The sequence below is a fragment of the Penicillium argentinense genome (assembly GCF_028826775.1).
Source record: "Penicillium argentinense strain IBT 30761 chromosome Unknown utg000005l_segment0_segment0, whole genome shotgun sequence".
In the NCBI taxonomy this organism is placed as follows: Eukaryota; Fungi; Ascomycota; class Eurotiomycetes; order Eurotiales; family Aspergillaceae; genus Penicillium; species Penicillium argentinense.
Window position 1 is genome coordinate 3,544,340 of NW_026622664.1, and position 24,637 is coordinate 3,568,976.

A 24,637-nucleotide genomic window follows, 5' to 3' on the forward strand; every position below is an offset into this window, starting at 1 on the left:
CGTTTTGAGAGCTAAATGTACAAGCAGGTTCGTTTCAATTCATTGACAGGTTTCCATCATTTTGGCGATGACTTGCATCAGCGCCCCGTTTTCCAGAGCAGCTGCTACTCTCTCCTTGTCGCCTAGCTGCTTATTGACCTCATCACCGGTACTGTGGGTTCCTTCTTTGATCCGCACGTCCACTCGGAAACGCGGAGGGAGAGACTGCTCCAGTCGTACACGGACACCGAGACCGATAACAGTTGCAAGACTGCAGTGGGTGATTGTTGGAGTAATGAGAACAGTGACGGTTTGAAGGGGAGATCCCGGAACGTTGGGCAAAGTCGGCTTGATGAAGATATCTGGGAGTGAGACCACTGCAAGTTCGCCGAGGGAGAGGGGATGTTCCGGGTCCGAAATCAATTTGATCAGGTCTATTCCGTGGTCAGAGATTGGTCTGGAGTGTTGGCGGAAGAAACCACTTCTTACCATATATCTCTTGCTCGTCAATCGGTTCTTCTAGCAAATCATCGTCTTCAGAGTCAGACGACAGGAAGTCGGCTGGGTTTGGAACGGCCGCGAAAATTCCACTCTCGTAGTCGCTATATTTCTTGGAGGGTCGATTTCTCGTGGGAAGATCCGCCACGTTGAGAATCGTAGGGTTCAAATTCTGTACTTCCGTCATGCTGAAGTGTTACTCGTATGAGCGACGAGCGATCAGACGGCGAGGGGCAATATTGGCCTCCCAAGCCCGCAACGGGCGACGATAACAGGCTTATCTTGATCACGTGGTTTGCAGTTTAGTCAGGGCTTAGTCGTCCCTAGCCGGAGGATCCTCGGGTCATCTTCCCTTCGGTCTCATCTGGGATCGTCCGGCTCCACGCCAGGTCCTTGGGGCTTTTCGTCCACGATTTGCCTCGCCTTTTTTTTAAACCCTTTTCTTATTTAGTTCTGGTCTATCCTTTCTGGCTCTCCCCCTCCAGTTGCTTCCCCGAGCTGAGAACACTTGGTCGATCTTGATTTCATGCCCCTCCCCCACGCCGTCTCGGAAGCTTGGACGGGATCGACGAGATGTTTGGATAGGCCGGGTATTTACCCCCTGACAACTTGAACTTGCGTACCGGAGTCAATCAGGATTGCTGCATGGGCTTGCAGAGGCGCTCTCCACCCCACCAGGAAACCCAGCTTGTAACCATGGCCGTTCCAATTCGTGGGCTTCCAGAACCTCCCGGTCCCACTCGGTTTCTTAGCTTTGCGTCGCTGGCGGCCCTAGGGCTTGTGAAACCCAGGGCACCAATCCCGAGGACCAGGGACGAGGAGGAGGGGAAGGCAAGTTTTGGGTGTTTCAATTGAATGAAACATTTTTCTCACCTCGGCTTTGGATTTCACCGCTGTGGAGGGAAGGGACGACAAGGCACTTCTTCGTGCAGTACGGAAGAAAGGTTTGTTTTACTCTGCATGAATTCTTCCGGTGAAGAGTCCTGTTTAATTTCAAATCACAAATCATCACCTTTGCCGTACGACTCCGTCGACGTACAGCTGTCGTCCATACATCGAGGATCGGGGGTGCATCATATCAGCCTAGCAGCCTAGCGTGCCATTGTCCCTCGGGCCGGATCCAGTAGACTATTGGCCATGTGTTCAACCTCGTGGAGTTCGGGATAGTTAGATTAAAGAAATAGCCTACCTCTATTACGATGGGACTCAGGAGGCAATCCGGATCGCCCCCTCTCCACCGCGCGCCTCCACCAGGCGGGCGCTATTGGATGCCCATCACCACCTTGGCACCCGCCGAAGCACCACCCCTCTCAGCTTCGCTCTCCGCCCTTTTCGAACCCCCCATGTAAATTTCCCCCTGGTCTCCACCTCTCACTCGCACACCTTCACGATGCTCCCGGCCTCTGCGCGCTCCTTGTCCGTCGCCTCGGATTCCCGACTGACTGCTTAGTCGTGAGGCCCCAACTCCATCTCCATCCGCGATGCGCCGATCGCATGACTCGCTAACCTGAAGATTGCACAATAGCCACTTCTGCGTCCATAACCTTCCCTTCCTCTTTACCTAGCTCTGCTACTTGCACCTTGTATATTCGCGTGACCGCGTGTATCCCACGCTTAGAGTCTGTCTCCCCCGCCAATCTCGCTTTTTTGGAACCTGGTCAACCGGTCGCGCGGACGCTGGTGCGACAACGCCGATTCGACCTGCGCCGGCCCATAGCGCCGGCGTCGTTTTGTCTTCCACGTCGCTGATACAGCCATTCGATCGATTTGAATTGCGCGGGCCCTTTTTGCGCCACCGGGCGGAGCTGCTTCGGCGTCTGTTTCGCTGTCTGCTGACTCGACACGCTGCCTGGGTTTCCATCAAGGGCGATTCCATAGTGCCTCTGGAGTGCGGCCCCATTTCTCATCCTTCCTCATATCGTTCGTGGTCAACCTCGGTTCCCAAGGCAGGCCCTTGCGGATTGCTCCCTTCCACACAGTGGAACGATCATTTTCTAGTCGTGATCCATCGACTTCCTAGGGTTATTCTTATAATTCACCTCCCCTCATCACCGGGGACTCGGAAACATGCAGGGTTACTCGTTCGCCCCTCCGTCGGGGCCTCCTCGAGAAGGCCAGAAAAGTAGATTCTCCCGATCATTAGTCTCCACCTACACCAATATGAAACGAATGCTGATCATTGAACGTTTTAGACTATGTATTTGTTGACGAACATAATCGACACAAAAGACTCAAAGGTGAGAGATTTATTTCCCTCGTCCAGCCACTCTTCCAGGATACTAATTGCTCAAAGTGATGCGAGCATGCAATGGCTGCCGAAAGCGGAAGATCAAGTGCGATGCAGCCACCACGAATACTTGGCCATGCTCGGCATGCACGCGGCTAAAGCTCGTTTGCGTTCCTCCTACTATCGGTCAAGATGGGGAGTTTCTGGAGGGACAAGGTGGAGAGTCTGCTCAAGATAGCGGAGGCCCATCCAACGCCCCCGAGACTTCTCACCATTCATTCCCGGTACCTCCAACTTACCGGGACAGTAATCAACCCGCGATGGCAGCATTGCCTTCCTACGACTCAATGGGCATGTACTCGCAATTTGTTCATGCTCCATCAAGTCATCCCGGCATGTATAATGACCTGCGATCATCGCCCATGATCATGCCTCATCAGTCATATCAGCAACAAATGTTTGCCGGGGCACAGCAGCCGTCGCTGGGGCCTGTGGATCGGCGAGGCTATGCTGAGAGCGAGCCATCCACTGCGGAAAATCTGAGTGACGTTCTTGGGGAGCTGAAGATTGACGAAACGGGAATAGGTAAGGGTTGTATTCCCTCGGTGGGAGACTCGTAAGCTCACTAATGTCTATGTTAGCCCCATATATTAGGAGACAAAGAGCAGATCGCGTCGAACCCGATGTGCCCGTGCAGGATGATGTCGAGGAAAGACTTCCACCTCTCAGCACAGGAGCTGGTGCCATGATCCGCATTCCTCCCGAACTTATGCCCTCTGACGACGATGTGATGCACTATTTCAAAATCTACTTCGACGAGATTCATCCTTATGTACCCGTCATACCGCGTGCCCATCTATACTATCAATGGCAAAACGATCGTCGCTCCATCTCCCCTTTGCTTCTTGAAGCCTTATTTGCGTGTGCCGGACGACTCTCCGATGAGCCTGCGGAAGGGGCTCAATGGCTTGCTTTGGCAAACAGTAAGCCTCAATTTATCATGATCAGAGATCCATGCCAAGGTATGCTGACTTTTTTCCCCAGGACACGAATCCAGCTTCATGGATGTTCCGCGCCTGAGCACCATTCAGGCGTTGCTCCTTCTGTTGAAAGCAAGAGAGTCATTGCCTAAAAAAGGTTACTACTACCGGTCTTGGCAGACGGTCAAAACAATCGTATCAATGGCCAAGGATCTAGATATACACGAACACTACAGCACTCATGCCGAGGGAAGACCCTGTGACCTGAGCCCGATTGAATGCTTGATAAACACACGAGTTTGGCAAGCCCTTTTGGTGGTGGAAGTAATGATCGGTGCACCCCAAGGTGATTTCTCTACTTTAACGAATCTACCTGGCTCGCCTCAGTATAACTGACCCATCCTAGGTCGTTCGGACTACGGTGTTGACCCCGAAACTGTGGATATGCGGCCCACAATGGATATCAGGGGTCTCGATTCATACGAGGTGGATCGCTCCCGGCAGTATGCTTACTTTGTACGCAACGCGCACCATATCCGCATCATCACAGATATATATCACAAAGTCAAGAAGCAGAAAGACTGGGGAGCCGATCCCCGGTTTGTGCAGAAAAACCCGCTCTTTGCAGATTGGTTGCATAACCTCCCTCCTGACCTTCAGGTTAATTACCCGGCTGACGGCTCTCCGCCATGGATTCCAACACACTTTGTTGGTAATATGCATTCTCATTGTCACCTTGCGATTATATTGTTACACCGCCCCCAACTCCTGGCATCCCAATCTTTCGCAGCCGGTGGTGACTGGAAAATCCACTTCTCTTTATGCTATTCTTCAGCAAAAAGTATCTGCCGACTGCAGGAAGCAATCCTTGAACGATTCGGACTTGGGGGACTTCTTTACATGCAGCGTGGAATCAATTTTGCGATTTATTGCATCCTCACATGCACAATGTTACACTTGGTAAGTAGGCTTGCAAAGTTTCGCGGATTATAACCTAAAACAATGCCTTGTCCTAACTCAAGTAGATTGCGATTACGTCTCCAGATCCCGAATTCAACTCTGATGCGCGGGAGTTCTTTACCCGGCATATGCGTATTTTGGAACGGTGCTCGACCGCCTGGCCTATGCCCGAAATTCAAGCGCAAATCGACTCATTGCGACTCGCTTTCTCTGCCGACACCAACCGACCATTTGAGCTGAAGCCTAGCTTCCCTTACGGTAGCCCATCAGAGCCCTATCAGCCCAGCCCCCCTATGGACACGCACTACCATCCGCACCTCAATCAAGTGCCAAACAATGTCTCATCCAGAGTGGGTTTCAACGCACATCCAATTACTCCTCCGATTTCCGCTGGTGCTGAAGACTCCAAGTCCGATACATCCTCCCAGTTACAATCGCTCGGAATGGTCCCTCACCAGCCACCGACGACCCATCCCCTTGATGCCCCATTAGTGGACGAAAATAACTGGGACCCAACGCGCATCATCAAGTATGTAATCATCCTGCTTTACATTGGTACCTTCTGCGGTGACGTAACTTGTATGCTGACCTTTACTTCCTCTCAGTCAATGGGACATGGCATTCTCTGTCAACCCATCTACCGTTAGCACAAACTCTCCGCCGATGTCTATGAACAACACCACACAACCCCTCACAAATATGGTGAACCACCAATATCCAATCCAATACGACTCGCCCTCCAAAGTAACTGTCCCGCCATCCCAATCCGTTTCTCCGGCCCAGTTCCAGACCCCTCCTGTCATATTCAGCGCTCGGGAATGGCAGCAAAGTGTGGCCAGCGTGTATGACCCGCAGGGCTTGAAACGTCGTTGGAACTACTCTGTTGATCTTGGCTCTGACAATGTTGCTAAGCGACAACGAGGATGAGGCGAGCCATTTGTTTAGTCCTGCGTCCACTGCTTCCGCCCCTTTCAAAAGCCCCCGTGTTCATTACTTCCTCTACAAATTCTATGTCTATTCTGCCTCGCAGTGCATCGCGGGGATGAAGGCAGGAGCCGATATGCGGTGTCATAGAACTACAACTTTAATCGGGACAGAACTTGCTGAAGCTGTTTATGACTACGAGGACCAAATGTTTGGTCAATTGAAATCATGATGGGGTTAATTACCCCTGTTTTAAACCAAGGCAGTCCTTTTTTTGTTTAACATGGATGGTGTCTATTATGGTCTATGCATGACTTCTGTGACGCTAGCACTTCATCCTGTAAATGTAACTTTCCACTGAAGTTAAGTGCGAGTTATCTGGAGACATATTTTAACCACTCAATTCACAGCCAGCCACAAGTAGAATCACCAAGAGGCTACAATACAAGACAGATAAGGTCATTGCATGTTAAAACCTCCTTGAGCACATTACCCTCTTCCTAAGAAGGATGACAGAGGCTGTTCAGAGTCTGCTGATTGATTTCAAAGTTTTCGAGCCATCAACCATGGCGGCCAACCCCAATTCTTTCCTCGCGCGAGCGAACGATTCTCGCCTTATCTCCAGGTAGAGGCTTCAATTCATCACTTGGGTCGTAGTTTGCGGTGCCGCCGCTCTGCCCTTGCTCGGGGTGTTTGTTTTCCTCCTGCTTGCGGATTCTGGCTTCTTCGAATGCAGCAATGTCCTCACTGGTGACGGTAATGGCCGTAGGCTTTCTTCGAAGCATTCTGCGACCGACAGGGTTTGATCTCTTTGAATTCCAAAGCAAGTTCGGGTCGAAGTGTGGTGTGGTGAAGGTGACGGTTTATGTGATAAGCCGGCTCTTTGTTTGGCTGATAAGCTCTGGTCAGATATTAAGAAGGCCCTCATATGCCAGGCCAGCAACAAATATAATTAATATGTTTCTTCTGGAGGACTGGACGGAAGTGCTCTTTCATCCGCGAAATATTGGGGTTTGGAGTGGCTGAGCTGACTCAGCATATGAATGTCCGATCACATGACCAACACAGTCTTCCCAAAAGTTGTTCCCGCTCACTTGGGTTCGTACCACCTCCCTACCAAACAAGATGATGCGGCCTCAGCTCAGGCAGCTCGCTCAACACGCGGACCCCAGGCGACTGGGTCGAACGGTCACAGTCCGCGCCTTCTCTGTTTCCCTTGTCGCCCTGGAAGGCGAGAACAAAACGTCAAGTACGTGAATCCCGTAATTTCATCACGTCAATATTCTGCGGAGACCTCGAGGCATTGATAACGATTTATGCTACCTGTGTCTACAGAAACTAATAGCGATCCTCTGATCAGGTCAGCGCGACTACAAGAAGAGCTCAACAACCATACCGCGCAAGTCTCCAGCGCAGTCTCGTGGCCCTACCTCTGGTACTCCAAACCGAGGACGCCCTGCCAAGGCAATTGATGCAAGATCATTCGCAGCGCCCACTGCTGGCAATGACCAGCCTCGTGTTGTCCGCAGCCCTCGGTTACGGACCGTCCGGGGCGGGAATCAGCCTCAGAACCGCAAGTCCAAGGCCGCAGCTTCCAAGAATCGGAAAGGTCGTCGACAACAGCGCTCTCGCGACACGAAGAGAGAAGATGTGGACGAGAGTCTTGAGGAGGCCGAGGCGGCTGCCATCCAACAGATTGAACAAGAACAGGCGCTGAAGGACCGTCCAACACCCGTCCGCTACGAACCCCGGAACATCGACTTCTCCACACTGCAGGCTACCTGGCCCTCTCTCCCATCCGACTCCGCTTCCCGCTCTGCTGCAGTTCTTGGAAAGCTCTCCAGCCTGAGCGGTCGCTTTGCGAACGGGTATATTCCTCCCCACGAGCTCGGAAGGCGACTCTGGAAGGGGCAGAACGTTTTGTTTGAGAATGATGCCGAGAAAACCGCAGCCATGGAAGAAGTGAAGCGACTGTCACAGCAGCGCGCTGATAAGATCTCGCAACGAAAGGGCGAACTCGTGGAACCTCGCGCTATCAAGTTTAACGCTCTCGGCACACACGACACCAAGACATTGGTAGAGACATTCGCCCAAGGAAGGTATCCTGCACTGGATGCCAGAAAGGACCAGCCAGCTGTTTTGGGCGATGTGGCACGAAACCTGCGAAACAATGGGACTTATCAGACTGCGGGCAAGCGGCCTGAATTCATGGCCAAGGTCGAGTCTTTACTCGCCTCGAGCCGGGTAAAACGCTCTTGAGCAGATCTTAACGGCCGGGATTGGTAGTCGTTTGTATTATATCACATAGTTTCTTTTCGCTCTTCTATCCCTGGGCGCCTTGTTCCCTTTGCGCCCATCTTTTCCTCTTGTATCTAGTGTTACAATGTTACCAGTGCCCAAAGACCTTTCAAGCCTGTTCCAATGTCTTTTTCGCCGCATCAAACAAATCCTTCACTTCTTTCTGCCCCTTGTCCGTGGCCTTTTCCATTTGGTCATGGGCCTTGCGCACATCATCAGGCCGCGCAGTCTTCTTTTTTGCATGTCTTGTAACCGCTTGTGCATAACACCCCGAGCATCGCGGACGGTGTTGGCGGCTTTTTCAAAGGCCTGTTTAGCGACATTGACGTTTTGGTCTCGGGATTCTTTTGTCGGTGGGGGGATGGGAATATTGAGCTGGAGGGGGTTGTAAGGGTCCGGCTGAGGAGTCAGAGACAGATTTGAGGACACGATGGCCGACGCGAGAGGTTTGATATGCTATTAAAGCGTCAATTCACCTCCTTCTCATCCGGAGAGCCCGAAGCGGCACAATCAACTCACCTCCTCCTCGGCCGCTAATAAGGTCACCATCCGTCCTCCTTTAGGCACTACTTGTGCTAGATCCCCAAGCTTGAATGAATCACTACTGTCCTTCCCTAGTTGGACCTTCAAGCTTTCCAGGGAGGCAGTGTTAAACCGCCCCCCTGCACGAAGTTTCGAAAGATCATCCTTCAATCGCGTAACAGCAGTTGATATGCCTGTTTGGAGCTGCGCAAGGTCGAAAGGGTCCTCTGGGGATGTTGCGGGCCCTTGCAATTCCGAATCGCTAGTTGCATTTTTCCCCTTGTCTTTCTTCTTGTACAAAATCGATGAATTGGCGAAGTTATTGCGATGGACGACGGGCAAGGACCGGCTCGAGACGAGAAGAGGCCGTGAGCCCCAAGAGGCGGGTCGGCATTGGGAAGTAGCGCGAACTGACAATCGACTCACAGCGTGTCGTAGCATTGTGAAGGAAGGGACAGGGCGAGGCGTTCGAGCAGAGTGAAGTGGAGAAGAAGTCACTGCGCGGCAGACCCGAAGGGGAAAAAATTAAGCCCAGACCGGGGAAGAAGGCGGAGCTTACCAATACACAAGCTACAATTAAGGGTACCGGAACGACACGCAGAGCAGAGGTCGTCACACATTAAATTTGCAACGTCAGATCTTCGTCTACAGAACATACTTTTTGAAAGACAAAAAAAGAAAAGGGTGAAAAAAAGAAAATACTGCGCCCAAGTGTGCCCGGCTTCAAACATAAAAAGCATGGACCAACACTGCCCCAAGATCTATGCGGCGCAGACCTTCCGTAGTTCGAGGAAGGGGTTCATATGTTGGCCGATCCTATGCCCATCTCTTCGCTTAGCGGGTAGACATAGCCTTGGTCATAAGACGCTTCAGGGCCAACTCCTTCTTCTTGAGGTCCTCAGGAGTGGAGTCCTCAACCTCAAGCTGGGCCATGGCGTCGCTGAGGGCAGACTCGATCTTCTCCTTGTTGCCGCGCTTGAGCTTCATCGACATAGTGGGCTCGGAGATCATCTCCTCAACACGGGAGATATAGGACTCGAGCTGCTGGCGAGACTCAAACTTCTTGGTGAAGGCCTCATCGCTGGTCTTGAACTTGTTGGCATCTAGAAACTAGTCAGTCTTGTCGCAAATCATATAAACAAGTATCGAGAATATGTGACTTACCATCAATCATCTGCTCGATCTCGGTGCTGGACAGCTTGCCAACAGCGTTGGAGATGGTGATGTTGGCGCTGCGGCCGGAGGACTTCTCAGTAGCAGTGACCTTCAGGATACCGTTGACATCGACCTCGAAAACACACTCCAGAGCGGCCTCACCGGCACGCATGGGGGGGATGGGAGCCAGAGTGAACTCGCCGAGGGAGGTGTTGTCGGCGCAGTTGGTACGCTCACCCTGGTAGACGGGGAACTGGACGGTGGTCTGGTTGTCGACAACAGTGGTGAAGGTACGCTTCTTGATGGTGGGGACGGTCTGACCACGGTTGACAACGGGGGCAAAGATGTTACCCTCCATAGCGACACCAAGGGACAGGGGAACAACATCAAGAAGCAGGAGGTCCTGGGTCTCAGCAGAAGTAGCCTTGCCAGAGAGGATACCAGCCTGGACAGCAGCACCATAGGCAACAGCCTCATCGGGGTTGATGCTCTTCTCAAGCTTCTTGCCGTCGAAGAAGTCACTCAGAAGCTTCTGGATACGCGGAATACGGGTAGAACCACCGACAAGGACGATCTCGTCGACCTTAATCTTCTCAATACCAGAGTCCTTCAGGACCTGCTGGACGGGCTCCAGAGTGCCGTTGAATGACTTGGCGTTCAGGTCCTCGAAACGGGCACGGGTGATAGAGGAGTTGAAGTCCTCACCGTCGAAGAGAGAGTCAATCTCGACAGTGGTCTGAGTAGCGTTGGACAGGGTACGCTTAGCACGCTCGCAAGCGGTTCTCAGGCGGCGGAGAGCACGGGCGTCGCCAGAGAGGTCCTTGCCAGTCTTGCGCTGGAATTCCTTCTTGAAGAAGTCCAACAGGTTGGTATCGAAGTCCTGACCACCAAGGTGAGTATCACCGGCGGTAGCCTTGACAGTGAAGACACCACCCTGGATGTTAAGCAGAGAGACATCGAAAGTACCACCACCCAGATCGTAGATCAGGACATTGCGCTCCTTGTCGGACTTGCCAGAACCCAGACCGTAAGCAATAGCAGCAGCAGTAGGCTCGTTGATGATACGCAGAACGTTCAGGCCAGCGATAGCACCGGCATCCTTGGTAGCCTGACGCTGGTTGTCGTTGAAGTAGGCGGGAACAGTGATAACAGCCTTCTCAACCTTCTTGCCGAGCTTGGTCTCGGCAACTTCCTTCATCTGTTCTCTCTTTGTTAGGGGATTGTAGTGAGCGAGAACTTGACATATAATAACTTGCCTTCATGAGGACCATGGAGGAGATCTCCTGAGGAGTGAAGGTCTTGTTCTCACCGAGATACTCAACCTCGACGGCAGGGCTAGTACCCTGGTCAACAACCTTGAAGGGCCACGACTCAACGTCCTTCTTGACGATAGGGTCATCGAAACGGCGACCAATCAGACGCCTGTTTTTAACTCGAGTTAGAAATTTCCTTCTCGAATTCCCTCGGGCCCCATTCGCTGTCTGAGAAGAGAGACCGAAGACATCTCGCAATAACTCCACAAAACTCACTTGATATCGAAGATGGTGTTCTTCGGGTTCATAGCGGCGGCGTTCTTGGCGGCCTCACCGATCAGACGCTCCTTGTCGGTGAAGGAAACGAAAGAGGGAGTGGTGTAGCTACCCTGGTCGTTGGCGACTGAGTGAAAATTAGTTTGGTGCAAGGGAGGCCGTCTCAATATGTAGTAGACGCACTGATCTCGACGTTGGTGCCCTCATAGTTGGCAACGCAAGAGTAGGTGGTACCTGCACACAAAAAAGAAAAGATCAGTAAATATTCCTGGTTTGGGGGGATTGAATAAGAAACATACCGAGATCGATACCGATCGCACCATCATAAACCGGAAGGTCGGCCATTGTGAAAGTATGTGGTGGAATTGAGAGAGTGGGAAATGGTGGAAGGAGGGGTTGGTGACTCGAGAAAATAATTTTTTATCCAGGGCAGAAAATTCTTCGGGCGCGGTAAGTCACGTGTTGTCGGGGAGTGCAGTGGGAACGGTTGTGCGGTCCCGAGGCTGTGGGTAAACTCCGCAGAAAGCTCCAAGAGCAAGATTAAAATGATATGATATATGAAACATAGATACATAGATTGGATGAGGGCCTAACTGATACTATCGTCTCAGCTCCCTTCCCACCATTCCATCGCCTAACTCTCCATACCCAGCGTATCAAAAAATAAAAAATAAAAATAAAGGAAAACTGAAAATAAAAAGACCCAACGTATACACCTGGCATCATCGCAGCAGATTGAAAAGGATAGTAACTCGTTCATAGTCAACATCTGAGCCCGGGGTACCGGTTTTAGGAACACCTCTTGGCGGGCCAGCAATGGCTTCAAGGTCAACCTTCGTGGTGCCCGGGTGGAGTTGGATGTCATACGCCAGCGCAGACACATCCCCAGATGGCTGAAGTCGATGGGTGCCCGTCAGGGCAACAATCTTCGTTTGTTTTTGGGGTGTGCTAGCCGCTAGTATAGGCTTGATGGTCAACACGTGATGCGAGGATGGAAGACTGATCGTGATCGTCTGTTGACAAACGGTCGCCGAGGGGGGGGATATCTAGGCAAAGATCCTGTTGCAGGGACAGGGACGGGTGAGTCAGGATTCGTACATTGCGGATCAGGGCAGAAGCTGCATCTATAAACGTGATCAGCCATCGATCTTGTCCCTCTTAACTACCTGAGGGTCATCACTCAGGGTCGAGATCACCAAGACTCACCTTGACCCGGTCGCCTAAGGAGAGAATCCATAGGTGACGACGCATCGGTTGTTTGATGAATTGATGCTGGGGTTGAGATTGCATGTGTCAGCATGGATTGCGGGGAAGATAGTTCTGCGGCGATGAAGTGAAACACGAGCGAGAGAGGGAGAGAATCTGCCATACCATCGTACTGAGTCCAGCTAGTTGACTCAAGGGGAACGCCATGGAGACCATGGGAAGAACGCAGCTCTGCACTCTGGGACGGGGCCATGGAAGACTCGTCTTTAATTGCTCTGGAGACCTCTCGCCCATTCATGAGCGCTCCGTACGATTGCTCCGGGGCAGATGGTGTGGTGGCCGCACTAGATCTGGGGCTGCCGAGTCGCCGAAGATATCGTGTCCGAGGAGACATGCAGGACGTATCTGCATCCTGACTCATCGATCCAGTTCTCACGAGCTCTTGTTGTCGTTTCAGTGACTCGTTATCAACTGCAACACTTGTTGACGGCCCATCTTTGGTGGGTGTCTCAGATGCCTGCCCAGACATCTTCAATGTTAACCTTTGCGCCACCTGCTCTGAATCCCTTGCGCTCATCTTCAATTTTATACGAGGCATTTCAGGGTCACCATCTACCTGGCTGGAATCCGGTACTAGCTTTTTCGCTTCGGCCAGTCGCCGGTTGAAATACTCCTGGTTTGATGTTAGCGCTGAAGACAGACTTCGACAGGGGCAGGACTTGCCTCCAGGATCCCCGCCAGAACAACAATATCGCTATCGTCCTCGTTGTACTCTCTTGCGTTGCGCCAGATATAGCTGACTTCATCTTCAAAGGATTCCCAGGTCGGGAACGCGGTAGTTTTCGACGGCTTTCGACGGCTCTCGGTGCCGCGCACCTTCTGTTGAATGCTTCGCAGCGATACTGGATGCTGAATGATCTCATAATAGTCCCGATAGAGATTGCGATCCGGCTTTCCAATGAAAGGGTAAGCAACTTCTTCGCCACTTTGGAAGTCAGCATTTCACAATCTCTCGCATTTTATCCCGCGACACTCACTCGGAATCCTTTAGTTTTAGAAGCTCCGACATGATCTTGTCCTGGGCAGTTTGGATGTTGTCGCCTTCAAAATCCGCCTCGGGGCTTCCGTCATGGGGGTCGGAGCTGCCATTTTCCTCCACCTCATCTGCCGGCGGGGAGTTCTCTTGGTTCGCAAGGTTGTCATCCTAGTAGAAGTCCCAGGCTATTAGCAACGCGACACGAGATGCGGTGTCAATATGGATGGGAGGACGGGTTTGTGACGGGCAGAGCTCGTCGATCTGCTCGTTTTGTCGTGAACCGGAGTCACGCGTCGCATACGCAGGCACCAGCATCGTCCTTCAAGGATGAGACATCACAGCCTATATGCCTGGGAGGTACGCTCGCGTGGGGTCGCTCTCGGTAATCGCAAACAATCGACTAAGCACAAACAGCACGCAACGACTTACAGACACTTTCCGACGCTTTTGACCGCGAGCCACTTCCGGGGGGCCAGCTCCAGTCACACGGCGCTTGGTGCTCATGTTGACATCAGATACCTGGGGCACAGGGTCTTGTTAAGAGTAAGTGCCAACTAACTGGGTCGACAAGGACGCATGAGGGTTTATACCTCGACGGGTGCGGATGCAGCAGACGCGTGCGCGCGTGGCGATCTGCCCCGGAGGCCCACCCGCCGCCGCCTTAGGTAAGTGGTATCAGCAACTAACGTGATAACGTATTGCCCGAGCGACCGAATTGACCGAGCGGCCCCACTAAAAACCCATCTCAAAAAATAACATATCTTGTTTACCACAATAATCATGCCCCCCAACGGTCTGATCGAAAAAGAAAATTAATAGAGCAGGAGGGCCGTCTTTTATTAGCTATTAAAGCTATAAAAGATGGTAAATATCCCTCTGCTGCAGCTGCTGCGCGGTCTTTTGATTTACCAGTCTCAACTTTGAAGGCCCGCCTTAATGGGCGTGAAGCTGCTTCTGAAAAACGACACAATCGCTTTATTTTCTCTGAAATTGAAGAGCAATCGATTGAAAAATGGCTATTGGATATGGATACCAGAGGTGCTGCTCTTACACTGCCTATGTTGAGAGATATGGCCAATTTACTCCTTCATGCCCAAAAAACAACCCCTCTACTGTTGGTAGAGATTGGGCATCTCACTTTGTCAAACGACATCCAAATTTGTCCACACGATTATCTCGAAAATACGACTATCAGAGGGCTCTTTCAGAGGACCCTCGAATTATCAAACCATGGTTTGATTTGGTCCAAAATACCGTTGAAAAGTGGGGTATCACTTCGGATGATATTTTCAACTTTGATGAGTCTGGTTTTGCTATGGGAGTTGGTACCACACAAAGGATTATTACCTCAGCCGAATACCATGGAAAAAGAGCTCTCTTACAAGCTGGAAATCGCGAGTGGGTGACTTCAATTGAGTGTATTAGAGCTGATGGAAGTGTCCATCCTCCACTCTTCGTTTTTAAGGGGAAATTCTTTCCTGAACATCTACGCATCCCCCTTGATTCAAATCAACCTGGATCTCGTCTGACTGTGAGCAAAAATGGCTGGACTACCAATGAAATTGGTTTATGGTGGTTGAAATCTCATTTTATCCCAAATATTGGGAAAAGAGTGGGAAAATACTGCCTCTTAGTCCTTGATGGTCATGGGAGTCATTTAACCCCTGAATTTGATCGAATTTGTGAAGAAAATGATATCATCGCGATCTGTATGCCTCCTCATGCTTCTCATCTTTTACAACCTTTAGATGTGGGTTGTTTTTCGGTTTTGAAGAGGCTTTATGGAGGAGCGGTTTCAACCATGATGCGGAATGGAGTCAATTCTATTGATAAGGAAGATTTCCTTGAATTGATTGCAGATGCAAGAAAGGGAGCTTTTAAGACCTCTAATATCCAGAATAGCTTTTCTGCTACTGGATTAGCACCATTTGATGCTAATAGAGTCTTGGAAAAGCTTAATGTATGCCTGGATGAACTTCCTCCTCTTGAGATCCTTCCTACACGACCACCCTCTTCTGGCAGTGATAGTGATCCAAATACTCTCTGGACTCTCTCAAAATTCTCAAAATCGCAATCTCGGATCAAAAAAGGTCTAGAATCTTCTTCTTCAATCCTTTCTTCACCAACCAAACGGGAGATTGAGAGGAACTATGAAATGACCATAAAAGTGGTCCATCATCATATTTTTCTTCAGAATCGCTGCGACCAATTGGAGGCTTCTAATAAGAAACAGATCAAAAAACGAGCAATCAAGCATAAGTTTACTAGCCAGAGGGGCATTTTCGGGAGTCGGGAGGATGGTCAGGATGATGTGGTTGTTGAGGATGATGGTGATAGTGAAGATATATCTTTGCTAGATGTACCTGGAGAACCACCTGCAGAACCTGCTTTACCTTCCATGCCTATGGTTAGGCGGCAGGTCACCTGCTCTGGATGTGGGATTAAAGGCCATACTTATGTTAAATGCCCTACACGTATTAAATAACAAAATTTGAGTTATTTTTGTGGTATTAGTCGTGGTGAAAAATTGAAGGTTTTTTGATTTTTGGTGGGGTCGCTCGGTCAATTCGGTCGCTCGGGCAATACGTTATCACGTTATTAGTGGCATTCAACGCTTGCTTGGGCAGCTAAGGTGGTAGATGGACTTTGATTTGGGTGATGTGGAATTTCCGAACATATCAATAGGTGTCGCGCTATGGTGTGAATATCTGCTTCAGAGTGGTGGGTTGGCTGTTGTACCTACATGCCTGGTACTTACCGTACATTGTACACATATATATACATGTAATGTATGCAATTTTTGGAAGTCCCAATATATCACGTAAATCGGCAGCAACTCATGCTACCATGTCCCAACAATATCGTCAGAGCTTCACCATAATGGCGATGTCATTCTTATAAATCAATTGTGCTTCCAGCTGGCTTCCTTTCAACAGGCCCGGGATCCTCAGCTGCGCCATGGGAAGTAACTGGGACAGAATCCCAACCGCGCCGACACCTCAGGCACCTCCACACCACCCCTCCATTTTCCGCAAAACAAACCGCTCTGCAAAACACGAACCCCTCGACCTTAACCTTCACTCCCCGCTTCGCCCTCCACACGCGAAACGTTCAATCGGTACCCCCACTCATTTCCACAATACCACCGACTGCTACAGGGGGTGGCCCCCATCACTGCCTGGCGATTCGCAAATTCCAGATCGGTTTCTGCCACCGGCGACTAGCAGATTCCCGGAAGCTCTGTTCCAACTACCAGCACACCCACACCAAGAACCCGACCGTCTCCCTCCCCAACACCCGTTCCAATGGACATCGATCCCACCAGAAGAAACAAGAAACCGCGCCTCTTGCTAGAGTCGGAGCGCGAGCGGCTGGATGAGTTCATAGATTCCATTCACTACTCGGCAAGGTATGAGATTGACGCCTCGGCAGTTTGACGAATTGAGCTGAGTAGTCTGCAGGTATTCCGACGACAAATTCGAGTATCGCCACGTGCAGCTGCCGAAGAACATGCTGAAGAAGATCCCCCAAGATTACTTTGACAGTGCGAAGGGAACATTGAAGCTCCTGTGGGAGGAAGAATGGCGAGCGCTGGGCATCACACAGGTATATTTCGCTGTGACAATATCAACTGGGAGTCAAATGTACTAACTATGGTGTCCTCAGAGTCTGGGCTGGGAGCACTATGAGGTGCACGAACCGGAGCCTCATATCCTGCTATTCAAGTCAGTGCTATTGAATCCAACCTCTTCCCTTTACTCCCCTGCTAATGAATGTGTGATCTAGGCGTCCCCTCAACTACCAGCCTCCTCTGGCGCAATAAACTCACTACTAGTTGATGTTTTTGCACATTGATATCCATTCGTCTCCGCCCCCCCCCCCCAGACATTCAAGATCTGGGTTCTTTTTGTGTTCTTACTATCGCATGGACATGCATAGCCTGTATGTTCTCTAGGGCCAACGTCAGCTTCGTAACGGAAGTTCTAGAATGAGATACGATTCGTTTTACTCTTCATTTGTCGCTACCGACTGGTACGGACTGTGTTTGTGCGAAAAGATAAAGCTAAGTCAACCAGGGTAGCATAGTTGCGCCTGTCAGTTTCCGGGCAATCACATCACGTTCTTTGCCAGCCATTCCTCCCACTGTGCAGCACTGAAACTACTGCTGATCCCACGTTCTTCCGCTCCCTGTGCTTCATGTCAACTTTTCGAATCATTCCCTTGTTGAATGCACTCACATCGAAGTATACAGTTGGCGACACATGAACTCCTACCACTCGGTCCGTCTGGTTGATGTTAGAGGGCCTGCTGACGACGAAAGGAATTACACAATTTACCTTCACGATCCATTTAATGTCATTGGTGACCTGGTTTCCTGCATTCAATTGTCCATCCGCCCCCGAGGCTTCGGGGATCGTCAGAAGATCCAGCACCTTCCTTTCGTCCACGCCAACAGACCCTGCAACCTGAGCGAGTCGCTTGTATGTCTGGTTACGTTTCGTTTACAACGCTCACGTCGAAAAATTCGGCCTGGCGTTTGAATAGTGCGCCACTAAAGTCCCAGAATTTCTCTGGCGCTAGGCGAAGGACAGCCGCGCCGGCTTCATGGGTAAGTGTGGAAGACGGGTGCCACGGCTGGATATGCTGGCGGAATATCACTCGCAGTCGAGAGCTGTACTTTTGTGTAATCATAGGACCCAGCGTATAAAATGTATTGAACATCTTTGCCGAGAACTGGGAAGCCCCATTAGGACAATCGGAACGAACAATGTGCTATGGAAAAACAAACCGGGCACACATAATCGAGATCTAGGCTGCGTCAACTTGGACTTCACAAGGGTTCACTGAATAATATACGAACATAGTTCTAGAGTATGCTGCGCCTCTTCGGACTTGCTCTCAGAGAGCTTGATTCCGGCAAATTTGGGAGCAACGGCCATGTTGATGATTGTAAATGATCTGGATCGGTAGTTAAGTTGCGGAAGCCAAGTCATGCGGGACATTGTCGTCATTCCTTTTACCCCGCCAGTGGAGAGCGTTGACATCTCTCACCGCCGAGGTGGACTACATGATGTACCAATGCCCACTGCGGGTGCAAGCTGGAGAGGTAGATAGTCCTACTGGAGCATATTACCTCTAAATACAACATCCTCATGTGACCAGGTGATGCACGGAGAATGTTTCCTTCACAGATTCTACGTATCACGGAAATGTTTAGCCGGCGTCATCCTTCAAGTACATCAAGGAAAGCACGAAACCTCCATGACTGGAGTAACACCTGTAGACTAGCCCAAGTCCACCGAGGGTTCAACTGGATCAACATGTTGGAAAAGAATTTATATGAAATGGGTATAAGGGGTATTCCTAGCTAAATTCAACTTTTGTGTGCAGTCCATGGCACGTGCATGCGAGCAGAGTAGCCTTGAGGGTGAAGTTGCGTGCACATCTCACGGCCGCCCGAGTGGTGCTTGCCTGCGGAGATTTAAATCCTTGAGTTTCATATCCACTGTTCTCCACCCGGGCTTCGCTGGGTCGTATTCCCCCCTGACTTCAAATCTGCAAAACCCGTTTGGCCCCTTGATGCCAACCGGACCAGAAATGAAGAATGAACCTCGACATGGGGTTCGTGGGGATTGAGCTCGGTGTTCGTGCAAGCGCAACTTGAACGCTATCGATGCCAAGTGTAGATCGGATCCAGGGCCAAGGTCGGGCAAAGGAAGCCGTTGTAGTGATGATATGATAGATGATGGATGGAGCTCTGGGTCATCGCTAGATGACATGGTTTCCAGTGGATCATCGGACACATCCGGTTGTAGCTTGGGTTGTTCATGAGTACTCATCGGATTGGTTCTCTCATGACTGGACAGAATATATTTCCCATTCAATAGTTCCACAGCATCTGGTTGCCCATTGGGGTTCCTGAGGCGATCCAGCTGCCTCTTAAGCAAGACGAAATAGGCGTCCTTTATTGCGAGAGCCACATGTACTGGTTTCATGAAAGTCTGCAGCCTATCGCCCATATCGGGGTCCATAGTCTTCGTCACCCATGATGTCCCATTATCAGTGAATTCCAGCCTATACTAAGTCAGTACAAGTACATGGACAATTAGACCTGGAATACGTACCCGGATCGCACGTAGCCCGGAGGCGCACGGTGTGGAAATTGATGCACTAGCCAGAAACCAGTCAATGAAAGTGGACCTCCAAGAATCTGTGACATTTGGCTCGAGGCGTTCTGGAGGGCGATCGAGGCAAGTTCATCTGGAACGATTAGCTTTGCCCAGACAAGTGGGAAGGTATAGAAATTACCTCGTAGCTTCTGAAGTTGCTTCCGGTCCTTCGATATTTTCACGAACTCTTGCCATTCAGGATCCGAAGCAGAGTAAAGTTCACCCTCCTGCACCCGAGACCAAGAGAGAGGGATGAACAAGGGATCATCATCCTTCTCCTCATCGTCCTGTCCCGTCTCATTCCGATGGAGGGGCTGGTTTGAGTTGTCCTCTGCAGTATTTATGGCCTCACGGGGTGACTCATCATCATCAGTAGTATCATCGTCGAACCGAATCAGCACGAAAGAGCTCCAGATATGAAAGGCGGCCCCGTAAAGTAGGAATTTGCCGATGAAAGATCTGGTACAAGGATCGATTAGCGACGAACGAAGGGGAAAAAAAAGGTTGAAACAAAAAAAGACAGTCGAATAAATTCTCAGCCGCTATTCAGATAGGAGGCAGGGGTTCACGATGACTGAATCCCCTTCGCGCGACGTTACCAACGCGAGTGCACTTGGATCTGGGCGATTGAATATATGCGACAGGTGGGGCCAAGGAAATGCCAGATCGGTACAGACAAAGACAAACGGAGAGCCAAGTTCTTCCGCTTGCTGGTTCTTGAGAACCTAGTATCTCGTGCCCGGTAAACAATATGTACTCACCTCAGCCAAGGTCGTCGAAATCTTACACGTCGGACAGTTGGTGGTGCAGTGATGGTTTGAGGCCCGGTGTTGAGGAGGGACGGACGGACTCGACTTCGAAGTAAATGCCTGAGCCGAATCATTTGGAAAGGCCCGCCTGGGGGATTTTTGACCAGAAGAAGCGCCGCAGGGTATTGACGACGAAGGGAACAAACGAGGGAAAGAGAAGGAGTGGCTCGCGGGACCGGCAGCCACGTGATGTATGACCGCGTCGGAGTCGTCCCGAGTCCCCATCAGGGAGAGCTACGTTGTACTCTGGTGCTGTCTCCGTCGCCTTCCCCCGCCCAAAGCACTCGGCCATCCCACGGATCTCTTGCCCAGCCAAACACACCTGGGGAACCTTTCGCATGGTCATATACACAACTACCGCCCTCGCCTAAGCCTTTGTCCCTTGAATCTATCAGAAATGCGCTGGGCCTCCACGCTGCTGGCTGCTGCGGCCACGGGTGCACTGGGCACGAACGCCTTTGAGACTTCGATATTCACGTTCCACGATCGAAACCACCTCGCAGACAAAATCCCTGGTCAACAAACCGTGTCGGAAGATGTTGCTCGTCTGATTTTGGAGCTTCGCATGAAGTCACCCTTGGAGTCAATGCTCGGGGAAGCTGAAACAGATACCGTGGATCGTCTCAATCACTTTGCAGGTGGCCAATCCTCACTTTTTGGGGGGCTTACTGATCAGGATGGCTCTAGTAGAAGCATTCTCTTCTTGGAGGGGGTGGACCAAGAAATAGGTACGTGAATTCCAAAACCGCGAGATGGACGATTCGCTAACGTGCTAATTTAATTTCCTTTTTTAGGTTCGAGCCTACGGAGTGATCAATTTCGTAGCCTATTTGTTCCAGGTGTCTTCTCGGATTTCACAAACGATGCGTCTCTAAACAACGACAATGGAAAGCATTGCCTGTATCACAAGTCACAGAACTCACCGGTATCATATTCTTACTCTCCAATTCATCAATGATGCACCTACTAACAAAGAAGCCCTAGTCTATTCAAGAGTGTCTTGCGAACGACCCTGTTCTTTCTCATGGCCGTGGCTTGTTGAACCGTGACATAATTGACCTGGTGGATTCGATGGAAACATCCATGAGCGATGATACACGATTGTCTGTTTCGAGATTGGTGATCAAGGTATGAATCATTATGGCTGGCTCTCCAGGTAAAACTTTATATTTCCTAACATTGATTATCGCAGGCGACCTCGCGCGAGAATGCACTCCTTACCAAGTACCTGCAGTCTACCTTCCAAAGCCTGGACAAGAGAGCCAAGTCCATCAACACGGAGATTACTGTTGTACTTGTCCCTGCTATCGATCATTCTCAGGGCTCCACCCGAACACTACGACGCACCCTAGAGAACCGATCTCGCCACTCAGTTTCCGATTCGAACACGAGGCCTTTGGTTGAGAGATCGGCGCAGAGTCTCTCGCTATCTTTAAACCTTGCACCCGTATGCCACGCCTCTAACTCCTCTTGTGCCGAAGCAACAAATGACTGCTCCGGGCATGGATCCTGCTTTTTGAAGTACGGGTCTGGTAGCGAGGGAGCTACCGGGAATTGCTACGCCTGCCGATGCCGACAGACTGTAGTGAAAAAGAGTGATGGCTCTACCAAGAAGATACAGTGGGGTGGAGTAGCATGTCAGAAGGAAGATATCAGCTCTCCTTTCTTCCTCATCGCCGGTGTTACTGTTTTGGTAGTCATCCTGGCGGGCAGTGCCGTCGGCATGCTCTTTAGCATGGGCCAAGAAGAGCTGCCAAGTGTCATCGGGGCTGGAGTGGGCACCTCCAAACCACAGTCCTAAAGATTCTTTAAGATTTTATCTCAAATTTTCGGTGTTTGATATCCTTTTCTACGCTTTTGTATAGTTTTGCTACTTGCTTTCTCTGGTTATCCATTTGCGGGTCAGAATTGATGTCACTTTCTGACAGTGCGAAGAAAGTGGATTTGACAACTCTTTCCATAATACCATATGTATTACCCTACGAAGGATCAACAAGGAAATAATCAACTCGATATTTGAATAGTCAATGGCACCGCTAGATCCCGCAATTGCGTCACAGCATCCGAAATTATTGGTTTGGTCGTTCTGGTTCTTAATAGTCAGTGTCATCATCGCTCGGAAATTGATAACAGATAAAATTCCCATCCTCCAATACCACAAGCGCCGAGAAAAACAAATTTCGTACAGTGCTCGTATCTACGAGACTGATTCGCGAATATAAAATCACAGGGGCCCTGACACTATAAGCCCAACATCCACAACCGAAATCAGTAATTACACATAATAAATTCATCGACAATGAAGCGGTTGCTTTGACCAAACATTCCAGATGTCGATCCAGCATGCAAAGTAGAGGTTTTTTTTTTTTTATAATTCTTTTATTAAATCAGTGAATCGTAGACCACGTCAGTAGTCCGTTGCAAACATCACGAAATCATCATTACGTGCCAGCTTCAAGTTGCCCTGGCGTACGACTGTGTGTGCCAGCAAAAACCGATGAGCCCCCAACAGGAGATGTGGGTGCATTTGTTGAAGCTGGTTGAGATGAGGATTGACGGAGGCGACTCGGGACGAAGCGCAACCAGCGTGGTTGTTGTGGTGCAGCATCTGGGTCCACATGTGCTGGCCCGTTGCGGGGTCCTGCCCGCGGGGAGCCATCTCGCAGAGACTGTGATGATTGGAAAAGTCTGCCAGGGAGTGTTATGGGTACTCGGAACAGGTTTGTTGGACCCCCGGGCCGAGCTGCCCTAGGGGGTCGAGCAAGAACATCGCCACGATTCGAGACAGCACGACGTCCATGGCGGTGAGTATTGGATGCACCTTCAGCTGCCTGAGAGCGAGGCTTGGGCACATAGTAATCAGCCTTGCATAGGGGACAGCAGGCTCGTCTACTTGTCAACCACGGGTCGACGCAAGACGCATGGAAAGCGTGGCCACAAGTCAATCCCCTGATATCATCATCATCCTCAATAATATCCAAGCAGATTGCGCAAGAATCACCAGGGTTTGGCAGTAGTTCAGAAGGAACAGATTTCCGGATTTGATCACCATCGTCGTCTTCTTCAAGCTCAATATTCTCTTTCACCAAGGAATGCCGCCAGGTGTCTTCTGCAATAGCTGCATCTCTATCCTCGTGCGTGGAGGCCTCTGCCAAATCGGGCGAAGCCTTCTCGCCAGCATGTGCTGCAGCTGGCTTAGTTGATGGGTCAGGAAGGGGGGCACGACGGGCATTGGATTCATCTTGTTCGTGCTCTGCGGATGACGGCGAGTTTGCGAGCGTCGTAACGGCAATCGGTGTCGTTACAACATCACCTTCATCCTTCACACTCTGCGGTCTACTGTTCGGGGCCGTAATTCCACCTTCGGTTGGAAGACCTTGGTTGGCGCGAGATGATCTCCAGACTTTGTATTTCACGAGGGGGAATCGCTCGTTGACCTCGTCCATCGTCATCAACTTTTTCTCTCGACGTCGTCGATGAGGTCGAGGCATGGCTACGAGATCTATCGGATCACCCGTCTCCTCGCCGCGCAGCTGGCGGTTTCGCTGGTTATATCGGAAACAGTATTTGACGCCAACAATAATCCTAAAAAATCATGTCAGTCTCGAACTCGAGATTGATGAAAGCTAATAGGTGAAGGCGCGAGTGTGCATCTTCAGCAACAACAGAGATGTGGTCGATTCAACGTACCATAAATTGGTGAAAACTACGCCGAAACCAAGCGCGACAAAAAACAGCAGCGGCGAGCTTGTCGCGCCTGAGCCTGAGCTGTCCCCGCTATTTCCAGTGGTAGTCGCGGCGCTGCTGGCAGCCGTAGTGGTAGACGGTGCCATTTCGAAAGGAATTAAATTTGAAATGGAATCGCAGGAGCGCACGTCAAATGCCGGATCCCACTAGATGTCTGGATGATGCACCGTCTGATACGTAGACCATTCCTCCGGGCGCGGGCTCGACGAAGCGTACAAGGTATGGACGATCGCCTGAAGGGTCCGTCGAGGCTCGAGAAAGATGAAGGGTAAGGCGTAGCAGGGCGAGTTTGTGAGCGGCTGTTCAATTTGCAATAGTCTGGATACAATAGACGGTAGGAAAGCCTAGAATCGGTCAAGGGTGAAGGCAAAGGTAAAGGCGTTCCGGGTGGAGGATGAGCCGTAAGGGATACACAAAGCACCAAGAGGACTCAGCCGAACTCTTGCTGTTTAGCCAGGCGATGCCAGCCTGGTTCATACCGCCACTTTCGAGGTGGATCTCGCGAAAGGTTGTCAAGCAACGGGGAAGGCTGGACGCATGCGGATCGCGATGGGGGAGGAGGCCTGAGGCTGAAAGGTCACGGGAACTCGGCTGGGG

At 50.7% G+C, this 24,637-nt stretch overlaps 12 protein-coding genes across 12 annotated transcripts; 4 read left to right on the plus strand and 8 right to left on the minus strand.

Annotated features, from left to right (window-relative positions):
• Nucleotides 1-39: 39 nt before the first annotated feature.
• On the minus strand, nucleotides 40-664 carry N7532_006114 (iron-sulfur cluster assembly protein CIA2; the record flags this gene model as incomplete). Its single annotated transcript, XM_056618608.1, has 2 exons — nucleotides 40-413; nucleotides 469-664. 2 exons carry the CDS (start codon nucleotides 662-664, stop codon nucleotides 40-42), a joined length of 570 nt encoding a protein of 189 aa, XP_056474767.1.
• A 2,108-nt stretch (nucleotides 665-2,772) lies between these two features.
• On the plus strand, nucleotides 2,773-5,571 carry N7532_006115 (Zn(II)2Cys6 transcription factor; the record flags this gene model as incomplete). The annotated part of the gene is made up of 6 exons (XM_056618609.1): nucleotides 2,773-3,289; nucleotides 3,346-3,625; nucleotides 3,762-4,030; nucleotides 4,091-4,644; nucleotides 4,710-5,173; nucleotides 5,250-5,571. 6 exons carry the CDS (start codon nucleotides 2,773-2,775, stop codon nucleotides 5,569-5,571), a joined length of 2,406 nt encoding a protein of 801 aa, XP_056474768.1.
• Nucleotides 5,572-6,128: 557 nt separating this feature from the next.
• On the minus strand, nucleotides 6,129-6,353 carry N7532_006116 (CDC26 family anaphase-promoting complex subunit; the record flags this gene model as incomplete). Its single annotated transcript, XM_056618610.1, has 1 exon — nucleotides 6,129-6,353. One exon carries the CDS (start codon nucleotides 6,351-6,353, stop codon nucleotides 6,129-6,131), a length of 225 nt encoding a protein of 74 aa, XP_056474769.1.
• A 340-nt stretch (nucleotides 6,354-6,693) lies between these two features.
• N7532_006117 (uncharacterized protein) lies at nucleotides 6,694-7,827 on the plus strand (the record flags this gene model as incomplete). The annotated part of the gene is made up of 2 exons (XM_056618611.1): nucleotides 6,694-6,817; nucleotides 6,929-7,827. 2 exons carry the CDS (start codon nucleotides 6,694-6,696, stop codon nucleotides 7,825-7,827), a joined length of 1,023 nt encoding a protein of 340 aa, XP_056474770.1.
• Nucleotides 7,828-8,019: 192 nt separating this feature from the next.
• Nucleotides 8,020-8,829, minus strand: N7532_006118 (ribosome-recycling factor; the record flags this gene model as incomplete). The annotated part of the gene is made up of 2 exons (XM_056618612.1): nucleotides 8,020-8,322; nucleotides 8,386-8,829. 2 exons carry the CDS (start codon nucleotides 8,827-8,829, stop codon nucleotides 8,020-8,022), a joined length of 747 nt encoding a protein of 248 aa, XP_056474771.1.
• A 393-nt stretch (nucleotides 8,830-9,222) lies between these two features.
• On the minus strand, nucleotides 9,223-11,417 carry hscA (putative Hsp70 chaperone (HscA); the record flags this gene model as incomplete). Its single annotated transcript, XM_056618613.1, has 6 exons — nucleotides 9,223-9,491; nucleotides 9,553-10,746; nucleotides 10,796-10,965; nucleotides 11,073-11,199; nucleotides 11,256-11,306; nucleotides 11,372-11,417. The coding sequence occupies 6 exons, from the start codon at nucleotides 11,415-11,417 to the stop codon at nucleotides 9,223-9,225; spliced, it is 1,857 nt and encodes a 618-aa protein (XP_056474772.1).
• Nucleotides 11,418-11,794: 377 nt separating this feature from the next.
• Nucleotides 11,795-13,818, minus strand: N7532_006120 (bromodomain-containing protein; the record flags this gene model as incomplete). Its single annotated transcript, XM_056618614.1, has 6 exons — nucleotides 11,795-12,118; nucleotides 12,171-12,196; nucleotides 12,279-12,951; nucleotides 13,023-13,263; nucleotides 13,316-13,482; nucleotides 13,744-13,818. The coding sequence occupies 6 exons, from the start codon at nucleotides 13,816-13,818 to the stop codon at nucleotides 11,795-11,797; spliced, it is 1,506 nt and encodes a 501-aa protein (XP_056474773.1).
• Nucleotides 13,819-16,619: 2,801 nt separating this feature from the next.
• N7532_006121 (cyclin-dependent protein kinase regulatory subunit CKS1) lies at nucleotides 16,620-17,137 on the plus strand (the record flags this gene model as incomplete). Its single annotated transcript, XM_056618615.1, has 4 exons — nucleotides 16,620-16,723; nucleotides 16,776-16,920; nucleotides 16,981-17,039; nucleotides 17,101-17,137. The coding sequence occupies 4 exons, from the start codon at nucleotides 16,620-16,622 to the stop codon at nucleotides 17,135-17,137; spliced, it is 345 nt and encodes a 114-aa protein (XP_056474774.1).
• Nucleotides 17,138-17,424: 287 nt separating this feature from the next.
• N7532_006122 (DsbA family protein) lies at nucleotides 17,425-18,254 on the minus strand (the record flags this gene model as incomplete). The annotated part of the gene is made up of 6 exons (XM_056618616.1): nucleotides 17,425-17,502; nucleotides 17,553-17,600; nucleotides 17,652-17,801; nucleotides 17,830-18,048; nucleotides 18,104-18,123; nucleotides 18,176-18,254. 6 exons carry the CDS (start codon nucleotides 18,252-18,254, stop codon nucleotides 17,425-17,427), a joined length of 594 nt encoding a protein of 197 aa, XP_056474775.1.
• Nucleotides 18,255-18,761: 507 nt separating this feature from the next.
• Nucleotides 18,762-20,367, minus strand: N7532_006123 (uncharacterized protein; the record flags this gene model as incomplete). Its single annotated transcript, XM_056618617.1, has 3 exons — nucleotides 18,762-19,389; nucleotides 19,440-19,943; nucleotides 20,246-20,367. The coding sequence occupies 3 exons, from the start codon at nucleotides 20,365-20,367 to the stop codon at nucleotides 18,762-18,764; spliced, it is 1,254 nt and encodes a 417-aa protein (XP_056474776.1).
• A 323-nt stretch (nucleotides 20,368-20,690) lies between these two features.
• N7532_006124 (DUF3844 domain-containing protein) lies at nucleotides 20,691-22,094 on the plus strand (the record flags this gene model as incomplete). The annotated part of the gene is made up of 4 exons (XM_056618618.1): nucleotides 20,691-21,021; nucleotides 21,088-21,218; nucleotides 21,278-21,421; nucleotides 21,486-22,094. 4 exons carry the CDS (start codon nucleotides 20,691-20,693, stop codon nucleotides 22,092-22,094), a joined length of 1,215 nt encoding a protein of 404 aa, XP_056474777.1.
• A 640-nt stretch (nucleotides 22,095-22,734) lies between these two features.
• Nucleotides 22,735-24,126, minus strand: N7532_006125 (E3 ubiquitin-protein ligase RNF103; the record flags this gene model as incomplete). Its single annotated transcript, XM_056618619.1, has 2 exons — nucleotides 22,735-23,878; nucleotides 23,984-24,126. 2 exons carry the CDS (start codon nucleotides 24,124-24,126, stop codon nucleotides 22,735-22,737), a joined length of 1,287 nt encoding a protein of 428 aa, XP_056474778.1.
• Between the last annotated feature and the right edge of the window lie 511 nt (nucleotides 24,127-24,637).